This window comes from Vanacampus margaritifer, chromosome 15 (genome assembly GCF_051991255.1).
Source record: "Vanacampus margaritifer isolate UIUO_Vmar chromosome 15, RoL_Vmar_1.0, whole genome shotgun sequence".
In the NCBI taxonomy this organism is placed as follows: Eukaryota; Metazoa; Chordata; class Actinopteri; order Syngnathiformes; family Syngnathidae; genus Vanacampus; species Vanacampus margaritifer.
In genome coordinates, this window is record NC_135446.1 from 16,546,227 (window position 1) to 16,561,887 (window position 15,661).

The 15,661-nt window shown below is 41.0% G+C and overlaps 3 protein-coding genes across 5 annotated transcripts; 1 reads left to right on the forward strand and 2 right to left on the reverse strand.

Moving 5' to 3' along the window:
* Positions 1-147: 147 nt before the first annotated feature.
* LOC144035195 (uncharacterized) lies at positions 148-7,320 on the reverse strand. Its single transcript, XM_077544709.1, has 12 exons — positions 7,120-7,320; positions 4,645-4,722; positions 4,294-4,395; positions 4,132-4,233; positions 3,965-4,048; positions 3,851-3,895; positions 3,731-3,775; positions 1,998-2,039; positions 1,810-1,914; positions 1,712-1,736; positions 1,539-1,621; positions 148-609 (listed from the first exon to the last, which is right to left on the reverse strand). The coding sequence occupies exons 1-12, from the start codon at positions 7,175-7,177 to the stop codon at positions 599-601; spliced, it is 780 nt and encodes a 259-aa protein (XP_077400835.1). The 5' UTR covers positions 7,178-7,320; the 3' UTR covers positions 148-598.
* A 329-nt stretch (positions 7,321-7,649) lies between these two features.
* krcp (kelch repeat-containing protein) lies at positions 7,650-12,966 on the reverse strand. 2 transcript variants are annotated; one of them, XM_077544705.1, is made up of 13 exons: positions 12,748-12,966; positions 12,367-12,528; positions 11,725-11,806; positions 11,605-11,652; positions 11,235-11,481; positions 10,175-10,300; positions 9,908-10,095; positions 9,637-9,833; positions 9,466-9,560; positions 9,315-9,369; positions 9,125-9,222; positions 7,936-8,011; positions 7,650-7,896 (listed from the first exon to the last, which is right to left on the reverse strand). In XM_077544705.1, the coding sequence occupies exons 1-13, from the start codon at positions 12,885-12,887 to the stop codon at positions 7,800-7,802; spliced, it is 1,611 nt and encodes a 536-aa protein (XP_077400831.1). In that variant the 5' UTR covers positions 12,888-12,966; the 3' UTR covers positions 7,650-7,799. The 2 variants fall into 2 exon arrangements, with proteins under 2 accessions (XP_077400831.1, XP_077400830.1); XM_077544704.1 differs by having other exon boundaries at positions 7,650-8,011.
* On the forward strand, positions 12,522-15,580 carry LOC144035193 (uncharacterized). 2 transcript variants are annotated; one of them, XM_077544708.1, is made up of 4 exons: positions 12,522-12,625; positions 14,006-14,179; positions 14,305-14,544; positions 14,628-15,580. In XM_077544708.1, the coding sequence occupies exons 2-4, from the start codon at positions 14,019-14,021 to the stop codon at positions 15,103-15,105; spliced, it is 879 nt and encodes a 292-aa protein (XP_077400834.1). In that variant the 5' UTR covers positions 12,522-12,625; positions 14,006-14,018; the 3' UTR covers positions 15,106-15,580. The 2 variants fall into 2 exon arrangements, with proteins under 2 accessions (XP_077400834.1, XP_077400833.1); XM_077544707.1 differs by lacking the exon at positions 12,522-12,625 and adding an exon at positions 12,954-13,062.
* Positions 15,581-15,661: the final 81 nt, after the last annotated feature.

The following is a 15,661-nucleotide window of genomic DNA, read 5'->3' on the forward strand; positions in this document are numbered from 1 at the left end:
GTTTTCATACTCTTGTTAAAAAAAGTAGAAAAAAATGTTAAACTAATAGAAATAGTTCTAATGAATTTTTGACGTCTATAGCCGTCAATGGCAGTGAATGAGTTAATAATACAACATCATTGTAAATATACACCACAGGAAAGAGGGTCAAATTTGGCTTAGATTTATTTGACAACTAATTCCAGCAATTAATTCTACAAATGCCAATATTTCCAAACATAAAACTATGAAATACTGTATTTGCGTTATGTAGCTTATTTTTAAAAAAATTTTTTACAACAAATATGAATTCAGTTCTAAAATAACATCACTATCATTTGTGAACAAAAACATAAATGTTAGAACTCAACTGTAGCATACATGATCATGAGTAAATACATTGCATAAGAGAAGGATGTGCTTCTAATTGGGCTTACCTTTGGTGACGCACCACTAAAATAAATTCACATAAGATTCAAAGAGTCATACAGTCTTTTTTTTTTTATTGTATTCTATTGTGGAAATGAGCTCACGCGGCCATTTTACTTCCTGCATCGTGAACATGAAAAGGTTACTTGAGGTCAAGGGGGCGCTTCACTTTCTTGATGCCTGGGCCTCTTCATCTTGAAGCTGCAACATAAAAGGGAAGAAAACACGAGGATGCGACTTGGTGTAGTTTCTCAAAAAATACACTAGATGGTGATGTTGCACAACACACAGCAAACCCTTTTCAAAATGGACGAAAAGCAATTCAGGCCGTTCTTGTGTCATATAACTGAATTATCTCTTATTGATCTGTCTGGAGTTTGTTGTAGGCAGAATTTCGGAATGTGTTTCCGAAGGAATCCGACATCCAGCCAAGGCATAAACACTTTCTTCCTCTGTTGAATTCCTCAAAAATGTCTCAACTTCCCTGTGACGCTCATGGCCAAGTGTTGTGCACGTAAACCACACAAGATGCATGGATGGGGGCACACACGCACGCACACACACACAAGGTTTGTTTTACTATCTTTGTGGGGCCATCTCATTGACATAATACATTTCCTAGCCCCTTCCCCTAACCCCAACCATGAAAAATGATTGCCTACCCCTATTCCTTACCCTAACCTCAACCATAACTCAATTCAAACCTAAACTCTAAAACCAAATCTTGACCCTCAAAAAGAGGTCTAAACTTGCGGGGCCCAACAAAATGGCCCCACACGGACGGGTGGGCCCCACAACTCTGTGAAATCCCGAAATGTTGGCCTCACTTTGTAACAAAAACGCACGCACACACACACACACATCCGCGCGTCTGGGCCACGGTGACATTTCGTAGGCACACAATAGCCCCTGGCCCAAACAAATCGGTGTTTATGTTAGGAAGTGGCTATCTTTTGGGCCCTGCCGCTGGCCGGAGGGCGGCTGCCCCAAATCACAGGAAACACCTTCTGCGGCTCAGTCAAGGCCCGAAGCCGCGCGCAGCACAATAAGATATTAAAAGTCGGCCACTTCCCGCCTCACCGAAAGGCCGGACGCACGCCACGCACGCACGCACGCAGAAGACGGCTCACCGTTCTCCTCGCCGCCTGACGACTTGACGCCGAGAAGCATGACGCCGTCTTTGGTGCTCTCCGGGCGGCTCTGGAAGGACGCGCTGCGGACACACAGGAGACGAGGGGCGGCGGGTGGCTTTGTTTGTAGGCGTTGCAATCAACACTTACGCACCTTCGCGCTCGCAACTTACTTCTCAGTTCCGGTGTCAATCGTCTCTGTTGAAAAAAATTAATTAATTAACAACATAATTGACGATTTCACAATACGTGAAGATTTTAACATCCGTACCCGTGTGGTCGTGGATCTTCTTGCATTTGAACTTGAGGATGATGATGGCGGCGGAGGCAACCAGCAGGACGAGCAAAGCAATCCACCAAAGTCTTTTGTCTGTACCTGAAACCGAAAAAAAAAAAAAAGATCTTCCTGTAAGCCTGCCGGAGCTGCCTGGCATAGTTGCACGCTGCCCAGTCCCTCACCTGCTTTTGCGACTTCTTTGTCACCGCTGCCAGCCTGAGGACCTTTCAAATCACAATCACAATTGTCTTTTTTTTTGGTTCAAACCCAGCAAGGTTATTAATTAAAGTAAACATATTTCATGCGTTTGAACATACATGCAAATGTAACACAAACACAAATACGTTTAAATGTATTTGTAGGCTAAAGTGCTAAAAAATTAGCATTTTTTCGTTTGTACAGAAATTTAAAAAAAACACACATTTGCGCGATCCGGAAAAGCCGGAAACAATATTTCGTGTTTCCACACGGACGTTCATTGCTGACGGACGGCGTGAAAACCTAAACACGTAAATGGGATGTGCTTGATGGCGAGCCGACCTGCTCGATTGATGTCCGTTGCTGGAGGTTAACAACAACACAACTTTAAATAACTTTACTGTGGGAAATTACAAAAATAATAATAATAATTTAAAAAAAAAAAAGTGCTACGGATGAGGCACGGCGCCGAAAAGTCGAAACGACGTAGGTCGCGTATGACATAACTCGAGGACTCAAACTAAAATTGAAGAGAATATGAAATAAAAAAACAAAAAAAGCCTTTAAAAAAAATAACTAACTAAAAACTTATCTTTATAAAGCTAACAAGCTAACTATAATTACAGCAAAAATATCTTTCTCAATAGCATTAGCTTTTGCGGTGCATTTTAAATTGAGTTATTTTGTCCGTACAGAAGAAGCAATGTCAGTCGCTTGAAATTTAGTAGTTTACTTTATTACACAATATTTATTGATTAAAAAAAAAATCTTTCTCTCTCTTAATACTAATAAAAAAATACAATAAAATGACCCATTAAAAAAAAAAAAAAAAAACTATGATTAAAACTGACTGAATTAAAGCAACTATAATAATAATAATAATAATAATAATAATAATAATAATCCAAAACCACTTGAATCCTGGTCTCCAGTAGTTTAGTAGCAGTGGTTAATGTGAAGAGTTTGTGACACACAAATCCCCTTTCACTATGTTACTACTACGTGAAGACACCGACCAGGCTAATGATTTCCCACAATAGTTATCACAGGGATGTGATTTGACCAAAGTGAAATTATCTGAAAATTTAGCCGGGGGTCTGGGGGCTCATGGGTTTTCCGTGTTTTTAAGTACTTTCAATGCACTCACATGACAAAGAAATAGACAAAACAACAGCATAAATTTTCAATGTATATTGAACTATCCCATATAAAATGGCAGTTTTAGTCAACTCAAAATCAGTCACATTCAAAAACATTGGACTGCCTTTGCTTTTAAAAACTATCACTGAGAATATCATCATATCTAACTCATGTGATTACTAAGTTAACACATAAATAATGTTGAAGAGTTCAAATTTCATGAACAAATAATTGTATCATGACCAAATGAAAAGTAACTCATATTAGAGCATACCACAAATGTCTTTGTTATAGCAGAAGATGTTATCTGTCGGAGTCATGTGCATACACAATGAACTACAAAAAAAAAAAAATCGAAAAAAAAATTTTTTTTTTTGGGGGGGGGGGGATAAAAAAAGCGGAATTAGCGGAAAAATCACATCCCTGTTATCAACAATAAGTGAATCGTTATATCGGGTGTGCAATATCACTGGCGAGCTAGTTTTAGAACAGGCAAAAAAAACAAAAAAACAACAACAAATGTATTTTCATCTTCTGAAAGTGAATTTGCATTAGAACGGCTTCTAAGGCGACCTACCATGACTTTTCTCCGTGGTCTGGCCCGTCTCGTGCCGAGGCATCGCTGAAAGTGCAACGGATAGTTGTTGAAAGGAAAACAACATCATGATGAACCCATGTGGAACATACGCTACAGTACCGTTGTCAGGTTGCAGTGGCGCCAAAGTCGGGCTTGCTCCTATTTCTATTTGAAAAGCATTTAGTCGTCTGTTTTGCTTCAAGTCAATTGTGTGATCTTCTTTGCTCTTTTTACCTCCAGTCTGGTTGGTCACAACGTCCGTCTGGGAGCCGGCGCTCCTCGGCTGAGTGCTGTTATTTGGCGCCGCTTGTGTTGGTGCTGATCATGAACACACAAAATACGAATGTAGGACCAATTCCTTGCTTAAGCGAGGCTCAAATACGGGAGCAAAAAGCTCTAACTTTTTTCGTCCATTCTGGCTGCTGGCGACGTCACGTTGGGCTGCGGCGGCATCAGCGAGGGAGTCGTTGCCGGGGTCGTTGCCACCGCCTGGACTGGTTTCGCTGCGGGAAAAAGGTCAATATTAATATTGCGCAGCCTTTTAAGGTCTTTGAGGCACTCACTGCTCTCAGCAGGTGGCCTGGTGGTTTCTGCCGGAGGCGCGACTGTGGCGGGCGCTCGGCTTGTTGTCGGTGCTGCGCTCGGAGCTGCGGGCGCTGTCGGTGCTGATCAAGGGTACAAAAAAGCAAAATAAACAAGTGGGCAAAACTCAAGCGGTGTAAACAAGTAAGTCATCCAATATGGATTTTTTATTTTTTTTGTGGCAGGTGACAATTTGGCAGACTAAAATTCCCATAAACAATTAATCGGACAATGTGTGTAAAAAAATGGACGATTTTTGATTATTTCAAAATAGCTAATATCAGCTAATTAATAGTTCGGGCCCTCGTAAACAATGCAACATTTCTACTTACCCTGGGGGCTTTTTGTCAACGCTTTGGCCAATGTTGAACTCTCCGCCTGCTGGTTCCCGACAACATCATTTGTTGACACTTTGACCAACATGGAGAATAAACGGCACAAATGAGTTCGACGCCAGGTTAACAACATAGCATTAGAACCCAATTAGTTTTTTTGCACACAGTGGTGCCTTGAGATACAAGTGAGCCAACATAGCATTTTTTTAAGAAACTAACACATAATGGTAAATTAAATAATGATGATAATAATAATAAAATGAATAATTTTTGAAAAAATATATAATAATGATAATTTAAAAAAAACAAAAACTCACAAAATAAATCAAATATTACAGTAAAAATAGTAATAAAAAAAAAATTTAAACAGACATTTGAACACAAACAGTGCATGAAGCAATCATCTCATCGGCGTGTATTCTTTATCCTCTGCGAAGAACGATTACTATTACTGCAATTTGGCTCACATGGCCATGGTGCGCACACCAGAAGGAGCAGCACAAAGTCTTTTGAAGTCAAGTAAAAAATGTAGCAAATATTAAATAATGTCTTGACATTCTGTCTCACAATGTCATAGTTTTATGCTGTGCTATCTTTCTCATTATAAACGAATCACGTTTTTTTGTTGTGTTTTGGGAGGGGGAGGTAAATTAACACTATAAAGCCAAACGTATCATATTAATATACAAGACATTTTGAGCCCTCTATTTCACGAGTATAATATTTTTTTTTTCATTAAAACCCTGACGTATATGATCTGACACATGCATTGCACGGATAATCCATTAGGGGGCAGTAATTACCCATCTGATGGCTTTTCCAGCAAAATTGCAATTAAGAACGTAGAGACACGTATACTTATTAATAGTGGGAAATGTTCTTTCTGATTTTTGGAAATACTAATATGTTCCACATGTCTGCTTATTACTATTACTATATTTTTACTGTTATAAATGTAGAACTAAAGCTTTGTGACCGAATGTATCAAATATGACACAAATCAAGTCATATGTGGACAGAGGTGGCAAATCCAGGTCCAGACAATAAAAACCCTGCCACAGTTTAGCCCTTAGTGCTAGCTAGCTAGCTAGCTAGCTCCCTAGCAGGTAAACGAGCACCATGAGAGCTAGCTAGGGAGCAAGCTAGCTAGCACCTGAGGCTAAAGCCAAACTGTGGCAGGATTTTTACTTTCTGGACCTGGACTTGCCACCTCTGTCCACATATGACTTGATTTGTGTCCTATTTGATACATCCAGTCGCAAAGCTTGAGTTGTTTAGTTGGATTTATAGGGTTAAGTTCACCAGTAAATGTTATAGTGCTTTTTAGGTTCGTCTGGGAATGAATGTTGTGAGTAGCATTTATGCAACAATTGTGTTATTTTCGAATTCTCCATCACTCTTGCCTCCTTGTCAATACAACTGACATCCTCTGCTGGGATCCTCCTCGCAGACTGAAGCTGCATCCTGTCCTCCACGCTATTGTTGTCCCCCTGACCTTTGAATCGGCACTTCCTCCCCTCACACTTGTCAGTTGTGAGGACATCCCCACAAGACACTCGAATCTTGTATTGCTCCAAACATTATTCGCTCGCTTCAAACTCAAAGCCGCAACGTGAGTTGCTAAGGTGATTTCCTCCAGATTTCGCCTGCGGGGACATTTTGATGCCCTGTGAGAGCGCCGGCCCTTTGGTTCCCAACGCTATCTGCCCCTGAATCATTTATCGGACCCGCGCAGAGCAGATAAAAAGCTCTTTTGGCGGCACAAACAGAAGATAAACAAATACATCAAGGGACTTTTTCCTCTACGTCAACCAAACGACTCCCATTGTCGCTCGGTCCCTCGAGGCCTCATTTGTGCGCGCGTCTGCTTTGATGGTTCAAAGCGTGAGCGTTTCCCGGATGGACAAATCAACAAACTTGCATTCATTACATTGGAGACAGTCAAAATTGACCAACGCTGTTTGTTGATTGGCAGACAGTAAATAATTCTTCAAAATGGAGACAAGAAGCTGTTTACTCCTGTTTGATAAGTAGACAAGTAATATAATATTTAAGTGTTTGTTCTTTATCCTCTACAAAGAACAACTAATAGGTGAGCTGCCTATTTTTTGTGACTGCGTTATACTGCCCCCAGGTGGCCAAAGTTAACACACCAGGAGTAGCACAATGTCTGAATTGAAACAAAAAAAATGGGGAAAACACTGTTGGAACTTTTGACATTCTATTTAATTAACTCATGAATATATTTTTTTATAAAGTACATTACAGAGTTCTATTTTTCTTATTAAAAACCTTAGAAAATCCGAAGTCCCCACCGTATGCATCAAAATAAATTTGGGTAGTCCCAATATTAGGTTATTAAATATTTTTCAAACCATAACTCCAATGTGTTCCGCAATAAATTGAGTTTGATACACCAGCTTGTAGATGCTCTGAAAAAGAAAAAAAGAACAATGAAGCTGATTCTCTTACCTGGCGTGAAGACGTGCGCTGATGTTAGCAGGAGGACAAAAACCCTGATGGTCTTCATGGCGACTTTGTGCCTGTGACTCCGTCGGAGTTGCGCGTGGAGAAAAAAAAAAAAATCGGTGTTCAAGCTGGGGTGAGCCGCCGCTCCTGCTTATTTCGGCACTTCCTTCCTTCCTCTCCCACGCTGACGCAAGGCACAGGGGCGGCTGCGGAGACCAGCAGGAGGGACGAAAAAAGTGGAATTTAGAGAGATGGACTATTATACACTGTTCAGGTCAAATGTAACACGTTTTGACATCACTAAAAACTGCTGGAAATTTGGATGCCTTTTTCTCTACTGGTCCTAGACAAAAAGATTCCAAAATGTCAGATGTGTTTGCATGTAAATGACACACCATAGATAAAAAAATAAATAAAAATTAAGTAAACTTATACAGTACCTTTTTTGTGTCATCAAATGACCAGTCAGTGACGCCCAATAAGTAGATTCATTCATTTTTCTTTCCACACACAAAAAATGTCCTTTCAAATTCACCCAATTTATTCATGCAAATTGATATAAAAATACACTTTTTAAAAATGCAACTCAAATATACTACAAACATTTAAAAAAACAACTTTTTTTTTTTTTTTTTTTTTTTTAAAGAGAATGAACCAAAACTTCCGTGCGTGCCGTGAAACCGTCAAAGGAGAGCGAGCAGCTCTTTCACGGCGACGGCGGTCACGTCGGCATAAAAGGCGCCCTCGTTGTCGCCGCCGCCGAACACAAGCAGCGTTTTGTCCGCTCGCTGCTCCGCGCTTTGCCGGGCGATGGGCGTCTCCATGGCGACGATGGAGTGGCCCGCCCGGGCGAGTGACAGCTGCGGGAGCGTCACCTCTGTCCAGATGTTTGTCTCTGACGTCAGGAAATGAAAAGGTTGGAATTTGTGCATTGTGACGTACACTATTAACGACGTATAGTATTTATATAGCCCAGGGGTCGGCAACCTTTAATGTCAAAAGAACCATTTTAGGCCAAATAAATAAACAATAATCTGTCTGGAGCCACAAAACATTTGAAGATTGTGATGAAGGAAACAGTGTTTTAGTGTTAGTTAGTCGAATGTACTGAGGGCCTCAGACAGTGCCAATTTGAACTACCGGTACACCATAACAGAAAAATATGCAGCATCCAATACTTTGAGATTAATTTTCTTCTACCTGTAATCTTCTGTTTTTAGATTTTATCCCCCCCCCCCCCCAGACATTTTTAGACTTTTCTGCCTTTCTGTCAAATTTCTTATTTTTGAACATTTTATGGACATATTGTAATTGTCTGCTTTTTCTTCCTTTTTTTTTTGGACATTTTATGTTTGACATTTTTTCTGCCTTTTTGTGTTAAATTTTCTGACATTTTTTTGGGGGGGCAATTTTGTGGACATTTTATGGTAATTTTATGCTTTTTCGCTTCCTTTTTTCCATCTATCTTTTGTCTATCTTTTTCTGAATTTTTATTTTATTTAATTTTTTTAATAATGCATTTTATTTATAGGCGCCTTTCTGGACACTTTTAATATTTAATTATTCTTTTTTTTCTAAATCATTAATTAATGTAAATAATATTTTATCTAAAAATAAAGATAAATATGTTTGTTTGTTTGTTAAATCTAAGTTTGTTTTTTATTTTTATTTTTTTTAGATCCACCGAAGAGGGACTAAAGAGCCACATGTGGCTCCAGAGCTGCAGGTAGCAGACCCTTGGTATAGCCTACGTACCGATATCACTTTTTTTTCAAACCGATACCAGTACGAGTACTCAATTTGAGTAATCACCGATGCATAAAATTCCACCCCCAAAATAAACAATGACAGATTATCTTAAATCAAGATCTATAAATCCCATAAAGCATTTCCCCTTAAAACTGAATGGAATTAACGCCAATTTTATATTCGTCTAGTTTTGAATTAACTAGTTCCTGATCGTAAAAGAGGGCGGTTGATACTGGTCATGACGGTAATGATCGCTCACCTGTGTCAAAAACAAAGGCGTCGCTGAGCGAGTTGTTTCCGTTGTAGCCGCCGTGAATCAGGAACTTTGTGGCTGAGATGACAGTGCTGCCGTGCCAGCTGTGACGGGGCACACACGAGATAGACAAACACACACTTGGTAAGACACATTAAATGTTTTTAGATCAAGTCAACTATCCAGGTGAGTTTACCATCGAGGGGAGGGGATATGTCCACTTGTTTGAACAGCAGAAAACTCCATCAGACCTGGGGGGGGAGAAAACAAAAACAAAACAAAAAAACGTCATGTTAGTCATGTAGGAAGTCGTAAGTACGGTACAGGAAGTCGGACGCGCGCCTCACCGAGGTCCAACACGAACATGTCGTTGTAGCACACAGGTGTGTCCCACCCGCCGAATAGGTAAATCTTCCCCTCCGGCATCACACAAGCCGAATGACTGCAACGCAAAATGGGACTGAATCGTATATTTCAAACCGAGGTGAGGGCAGCAGACGAAGCGGCGGCGGCCTTACCCTGAGCGTGGGGACGGGATGTCGCCGATCACAATGGGCTGGTACCAGATGGACAGCTGGGGGTCGAAGATGTACAGGGAGTCGCTGCAGCCGTCTGGCTCTGGGTTGGGCCGCGGGAAAACCCCTCCCAGCACGAAGAGCTCCCCGCGAAACAGGCTGCAGCTGTGGTAAGCTAGCGGGGGGACCTTCCCTTGGGCCTGAGATGCACGTTTTGAGTGGAGTTGACCGTGTCACACGAAAGGAGACCTTCAAATTGATCCGGGTTCCTGACCTCCACCATGCTCCACTTCCAGCTTTGCGTATCCAGGATGTGGACGTCGTTGAACCACTTTTTGTTCTTGGAGCCGCCGAACACGAAGATGCGATTGGAGTCCGGGTCGTAGACGGCCGTGTGGCCGATCCTGGCCTCGGGAGTCGGACCCTGCGCCAGAGTCTCGGCCGCCACCCAGGACAGGTCCTCTGCGGGACAAGAACGTAAAAATATTTTGCATCCTGTTTTTCTAAAATTCAAAATCTTGCTTTGATACAAGAAACAGACCTGTGCAGAGCTTCCACAAGGGATCTTTGCAGAACTGCATCCTGGCACCTTGACCTCCAATCAAGATGGCCGTCTGGGCATCGATGGGGCACAGCATTTGTCCCCAACGACCCGACGGTGTCACTGCTGGAACGTCATAAAAACGGTATACTGAAGTTTACTGTCGAACTAAAACAAAGACAATTACAAGTTGTGTATTTCAAACAACCACTTCGCTCCGCCTTTGGAAATTCATCTTAGCTTAATGCTAACAAGAAAAGCATGGTTTCTTTGTTGTTTCCCTGAGAAAAACAACTAATCTTACCGGAGCTGAGCGAGTTGTTGTGACCATCACACTTGGACTTGTACTAGACGTTGAAGCTCAGTCGCTGTAGTATTCTCAATAACCAGTCTTGTATTTATTTATTTAATGTAGCAAACATGGACTTAGCAAAGCGCTATAGCATGACGACACATCAGATTTCTGACTTGTGATTTTGCCACCAAGTTCAGATAAAAAAAATCAACTGGTTCGGTAATTATTCTTAAATGTTACTTGAATCACTCTTCTTGTTTTCCTTATACTTAATGAAAAGAATCATTAAATTATGAATGTCATACTCATACTGCAGCAGGATTGGTAACAGGAATATGCTACCCCTTTGCACCCAAATGAAACTCCATTTTGATTAGCCCTGTGATGTGTGATTAGTATTTTCGTTCTATTTGGTCATTTGGATTCATTTTAATAAGAACACAAGCATCCGCGTAAATGTGACTAGTGGTTATCTTTATGTTACTTGCAAGCAGCTGATTTTACTTGTGGACAATAATGACATGTTACAGACTAAAATAGTGACTGAATCATAATTTGTCAATTTGAAGAAATGTCCTGTTTTTGAATAACGGGATAAAAATGTAACAAAAGTTGTTGTTTTAAACCTGATTAATAAATTATTATATTTTTCAATCAACAAATACAATGGAAAATTTGACACCGAATCCATGCGATCGGTATCGGCTGATCGTATCGACAGCTTAAAACCCTGATCGGAACACCCCCACTTTTCCACAATCTCACCTCCTTGACTTGTGGCTGAGTTGACCCTGCCCAACAAAAGCTTCTGCCTGCCTTTGGTGTGCCGCGGTACTTTTCGCACAGGTGTGATTTGCTCCGGGCCGCTGTTGGGATACACGTTCTCCGTCTCATCCTCCTCACCCACCAACATCCTGGCATCCTTGGCCGCGTCACGCTCTCCGGCAGCGGCTCGCTTTCTCTTCCTCTTGCAGTTGAGCTCCTGGGCTGCAAGGGGAAGGGCAACGGCATCCTCGGAGCAGAAAGAAGAAGAAACTCTCTATTCATATCTTTGGCACCTTGTGCCGTCATCCACAGTGATTTAACAAAATTAAGGAGAAAGTACACAGCTACTTAAATATCACCACTGTATTACCTTTGGTGTTTGCTCCTTGGCGGCCAAAATGAGAGCCGGTTCTTTCACCTGAGGAGAAAAACAATTTCTATTTCTATGGGTTGTGCTTCATGACCGTTTTCCATCAATCCCATTATTTACCATATGTCCTCCTTCCAGTGTAACATTCAGGGTAGCACCATTTGTCCATGTCTCTTCTTCCCGCTGCTCCCAAGACAGACATCTATAGGATTCCCAGAATAAAAACATGATGAATCTATCAGAAAAACTGTTTTACTAGATATTTCTGTACAAGTAAGACAACAATAGTAGGTATAAAAGACACACTTGCTCAAATGCCAGTCTAAAATAAATGAGAAGCTCAGTCAATTTACCATTTATTTTGGGTTCGAGTAGTACTTTCAGTACTTCAGAGTTGTCCAGTATACAGGTGATATGCATGATGGAAAATTTTTTATCTTGTTTTTGAAGTCACAAAAACCTGCGATTTGAATGGGGGTGTGTAGACTTTTTAGTATCCACTGTACACGATACTAGTGAGGCAAAACATTGCACTTGTTCACATCTGCACTGTACTAATACTACTAGTGAAGCTCTAGTAGTTAACTAGTTGACTTTTAGACCGTCACTAGTCATGCTTAAACACCCGGTTGTCGAATTAGTGCGGTTTTGACTCACTTATAATAATACTGGGTAGTCTGAGGACAAAAAGCATACTAGCCCATGAATATTAAGGATATAGAATAATTAAATACCCAAACAGCTTTCAAATAGGCGTCTAACCTGTTATAAGGAGTCAGCTTCCCGATGGTGATGAGGGTCCGATGAGCGTCGTAAAGGTCCGCGTTGACGCAAATCCTCTCGCCCCAAGGCCCGCTGCTGAACAGCACCACCTGGTGGACGGTCGGCGGAACGACAACAGATATCTGGCGGGGACACTCCGCGCTGGCACAAAAAGAGGAGAGAAATGTGAAAAGTTTCAATTTTGGGAAACTCTAGAAGTTCTATTTTTTGGGCTTTTAGAAGAAAACGGCGTAAAATGGTTAGTTCTGAATATAAATCTACGGTGAGCATTAAATAACCATTGTCAGACATTTAGCATGCAATTGTCTTGAAGCTAATTTTAAACAATATTCCTAGAGTTGATGTTAGTATTCGACGTACCTGAGCAGCTGTTGAGGTGACGCATCTACCCCAAATACCGCATAAACTCCAAATTCCTCCATTTCTCTACGCGGAATGTGTATACATATGTTTATTGCAGATTCCGTCTCCCGCCACAGATTCGTGGGTACTACATTCATTGATTTGTTGCTTCATGTGTCTGTCAGGGCGGTGTCTGTAACGCTTTCGAATGTGCTCCGAAGACGTGTAGTTTGTGTGCTGTAGTAAATCGAGCGCTTCTCAAAGATAGTGACGCACGGGTCTCGAACCAATGAGTGGCCTGCATTCGTCCGCGCTGAAAAGACGTCACCAAAGGTGCGTTCACGAACACATTGTCACCTCGAATATTTTGTTACAAGCAACTTTAACAAAAAATACTGTGCATCGTATACAGCTGGGAAATTGTATCTTTATGACCCTATAATCATAGCACAATAAATTCTATGCAATTTGTTACTTGTGAACATTTCACAACAAACTAGTAAACTGGCGCAAAGGCCTCATTCGGACATGGACAACTCCGAGCAAGTCAAAAATGGTGTTCCTACCAAGGACGCTCTCAGCTCATTGAAAAGCATTGGGCTTTGGATTGTTGTAATTTGATTTGTAAAGATTGTTTTGAATTCAAAATGTGTTGAAGTTTGACTACTATAACAATCCGCTTGGTTTGTATTCTAGTTACAGGCAAAAGTAATACAATACGCCGTTTGTTTTCAGTCACCATGTAAAGGACGCGTTGCATTGTGGAAATATCATAAATGCTCGGATATTCAGAATTGTCCATTCCCCTATCGTAGTAATTATATCTGGATTTCACAATTATGAAGAGTTTTTATACCAAACTACAAACTTCCTCCTTACTACTAAGTTAAATTTTTTATGGTTTCTTTTGAAATAAGTAACTACAGCCTAATTCTTCTTAAATGCAGTGTGAGGACTTTCCCATCTCTGCTCACATCACATAAACATTACAAAGTGAATTTTAGGTGCATTCAGGGGCCCATACTTAGCATGAAGCGTGTCTTTTCCTGTTCAAGCTGAAAAGCCACCTGCCCAATATCACGCTGCCATGCAAATCTTTTTGTTGTCAGTCATGCGTGTTTTAAAAAGCTATACCAACAAAACTTTCTGTCCCCAGAGAACACGAGGCGAGGTCTGCCTTTTTGCTATACTGTACTCGTTTCGTTCTGTGATTGTGCTGCTTTGCCAGGGTTCAAACAATATCATCTCCAAATAATTCATACGGTTTTCTCTGCAGGGTTTCCACCACAATGAATGGATCGTTATATTACTGGTATGACTGCGATCCTTACGACGCTGAATCTGGAGAACCGTCTGCGGGCCTTGTCGTTCTCTTCGCCACCCACGTGTGGGAATTTGTCTTCAGCCTCCCATCAAACCTTTGGCTTGCCTGGTTCATCCTCCATAGAAGGTTGCCAAATCTCGAATTGATGGATAATGAGGAGGGGTGATGGAGAGGAGAATGCATAATTAGTATTCTGGGTGATTTGTTTTCCATTCGCACCGACTGTTGAAATGTCTTTTCGTATGTTGAAGGTCCAAGGTTGATGGCATTTTAACTGGAGACTTCTTCCCATTCTGCTTGGTCCTCGTCAAATTGCCTTTCTATGTGATGGTGCCCGCGATACTGGCTAATCACTTCCTTTGGCGAGATTCTTGGCTGATGGCCGTGACGGCAATTGTGTCCTCTTCCATGACCATCGTGAAGCCGATGCTCATGTGTGTGGTGTGTGTGGAGAAGTACTTGGCTGTGGTCCGTCCGTTGGCCTTTCTAAGGTAAAACCACTTGCTCATCTATAAACACATCAAAATCAGCACTTTTCATTATGTGACTTCATTTGATGTCTATTTGCTGGCAGGTTCAAGGCCTTAAAGTACAAATGGAGAGCTCTTGTTATTATGTTGTGCTTGGGCACCTGCATTTCCGCCTCTGCTGTTTTTCAACAATCCATTGTGGCGATCTGTTTAATCTTCCCTCCTGTCCTGGCTGTGGACACCTACTGTTGCGTGGCTGTGCTCAAAGCATTGAGAAAAAGTCCGCCAGGAGAGAGAGAGGAAGTCGGCAAGGAGAAGAGCCATGCGGTGGGAAATACAGAGTTGCACGGCATTAAGAGAAAAGCCTTCATCACTATCCTCGTCATCCAGGTCACGCATGTCGTCAATTACGTGCCCCTCATTGTCACCATTCCGATGTACGGCCGGGTCCCTGCTCGGGTTTTGAAGTGTCAGTATATGCCCTTGGGTTTTGCTGCGGTGATCAGCTGCGGTTATCTGCATCCGCTCTTCTACCTGTGCAACGACCTGCAGTACCACAAGAAAACAAAGACCAAAATATGACCATCTCTTTTTTTCTTTCAGTTTAATGATAAAATTGATAACTTTGTTAGAATATTGCATTGAGTACTGCGATGATTTAGCCAAAGAGTGTACAGTATTCATGTACAGTATGTAAAAAAAAAAAAAGATCCTATCAAAAATGTCTTTGGAATGTGAGGTAGGTTGCTTCACTGATTCTCATTAACATGGATTTCACTTTATTTAAATTAAGTTTTAACATATAAACACGAAAATGCCACATTAAAAAGGTAGTACACATTAGCCCTGAACATACCGTAGAACCAAAATATTTACCTATGACTTCTGGAAAGTACAGTGCCTATGCATGCAAATTCGAATAAATAAGACAAATTTATTTAAGAGGAGAAAAAAAATGCAAATGATTGAGTGACGGGATGCTGTGTTTGCACCACAGTATCCAAATTCTGCCTTAAAACCTATACACTTACTAATACGATTTTTTTTTTAAAGGTAATTGATAATCTTCTTAACATTATTATGTATTTAATATAGGAAACTATTATTAATATGTATAAAATCTTGTCAAGGAATTTAT

Excerpts from the sequence above, each read along its gene's own strand:
- LOC144035195 (XM_077544709.1), bottom strand. The coding sequence starts at position 7,177 with ATGAAGACCATCAGGGTTTTTGTCCTCCTGCTAACATCAGCGCACGTC. Across the intron at positions 4,234-4,293 it reads CAGGCCACCTGCTGAGAGCA|CGAAACCAGTCCAGGCGGTG; the intron begins GTGAGTGCCTCA and ends TTTTTCCCGCAG. Across the intron at positions 3,896-3,964 it reads TGTGACCAACCAGACTGGAG|AAATAGGAGCAAGCCCGACT; the intron begins GTAAAAAGAGCA and ends CTTTTCAAATAG.
- krcp (XM_077544704.1), bottom strand. The coding sequence starts at position 12,887 with ATGAATGTAGTACCCACGAATCTGTGGCGGGAGACGGAATCTGCAATA. Across the intron at positions 11,653-11,724 it reads CACTGGAAGGAGGACATATG|GTGAAAGAACCGGCTCTCAT; the intron begins GTAAATAATGGG and ends TTTTCTCCTCAG. Across the intron at positions 9,223-9,314 it reads CATATCCCCTCCCCTCGATG|CTGGCACGGCAGCACTGTCA; the intron begins GTAAACTCACCT and ends GCCCCGTCACAG.
- LOC144035193 (XM_077544707.1), top strand. The coding sequence starts at position 13,019 with ATGAGTGGCCTGCATTCGTCCGCGCTGAAAAGACGTCACCAAAG. Across the intron at positions 13,063-14,005 it reads CTGAAAAGACGTCACCAAAG|GGTTTCCACCACAATGAATG; the intron begins GTGCGTTCACGA and ends TTTTCTCTGCAG. Across the intron at positions 14,180-14,304 it reads TGGTTCATCCTCCATAGAAG|GTCCAAGGTTGATGGCATTT; the intron begins GTTGCCAAATCT and ends CGTATGTTGAAG.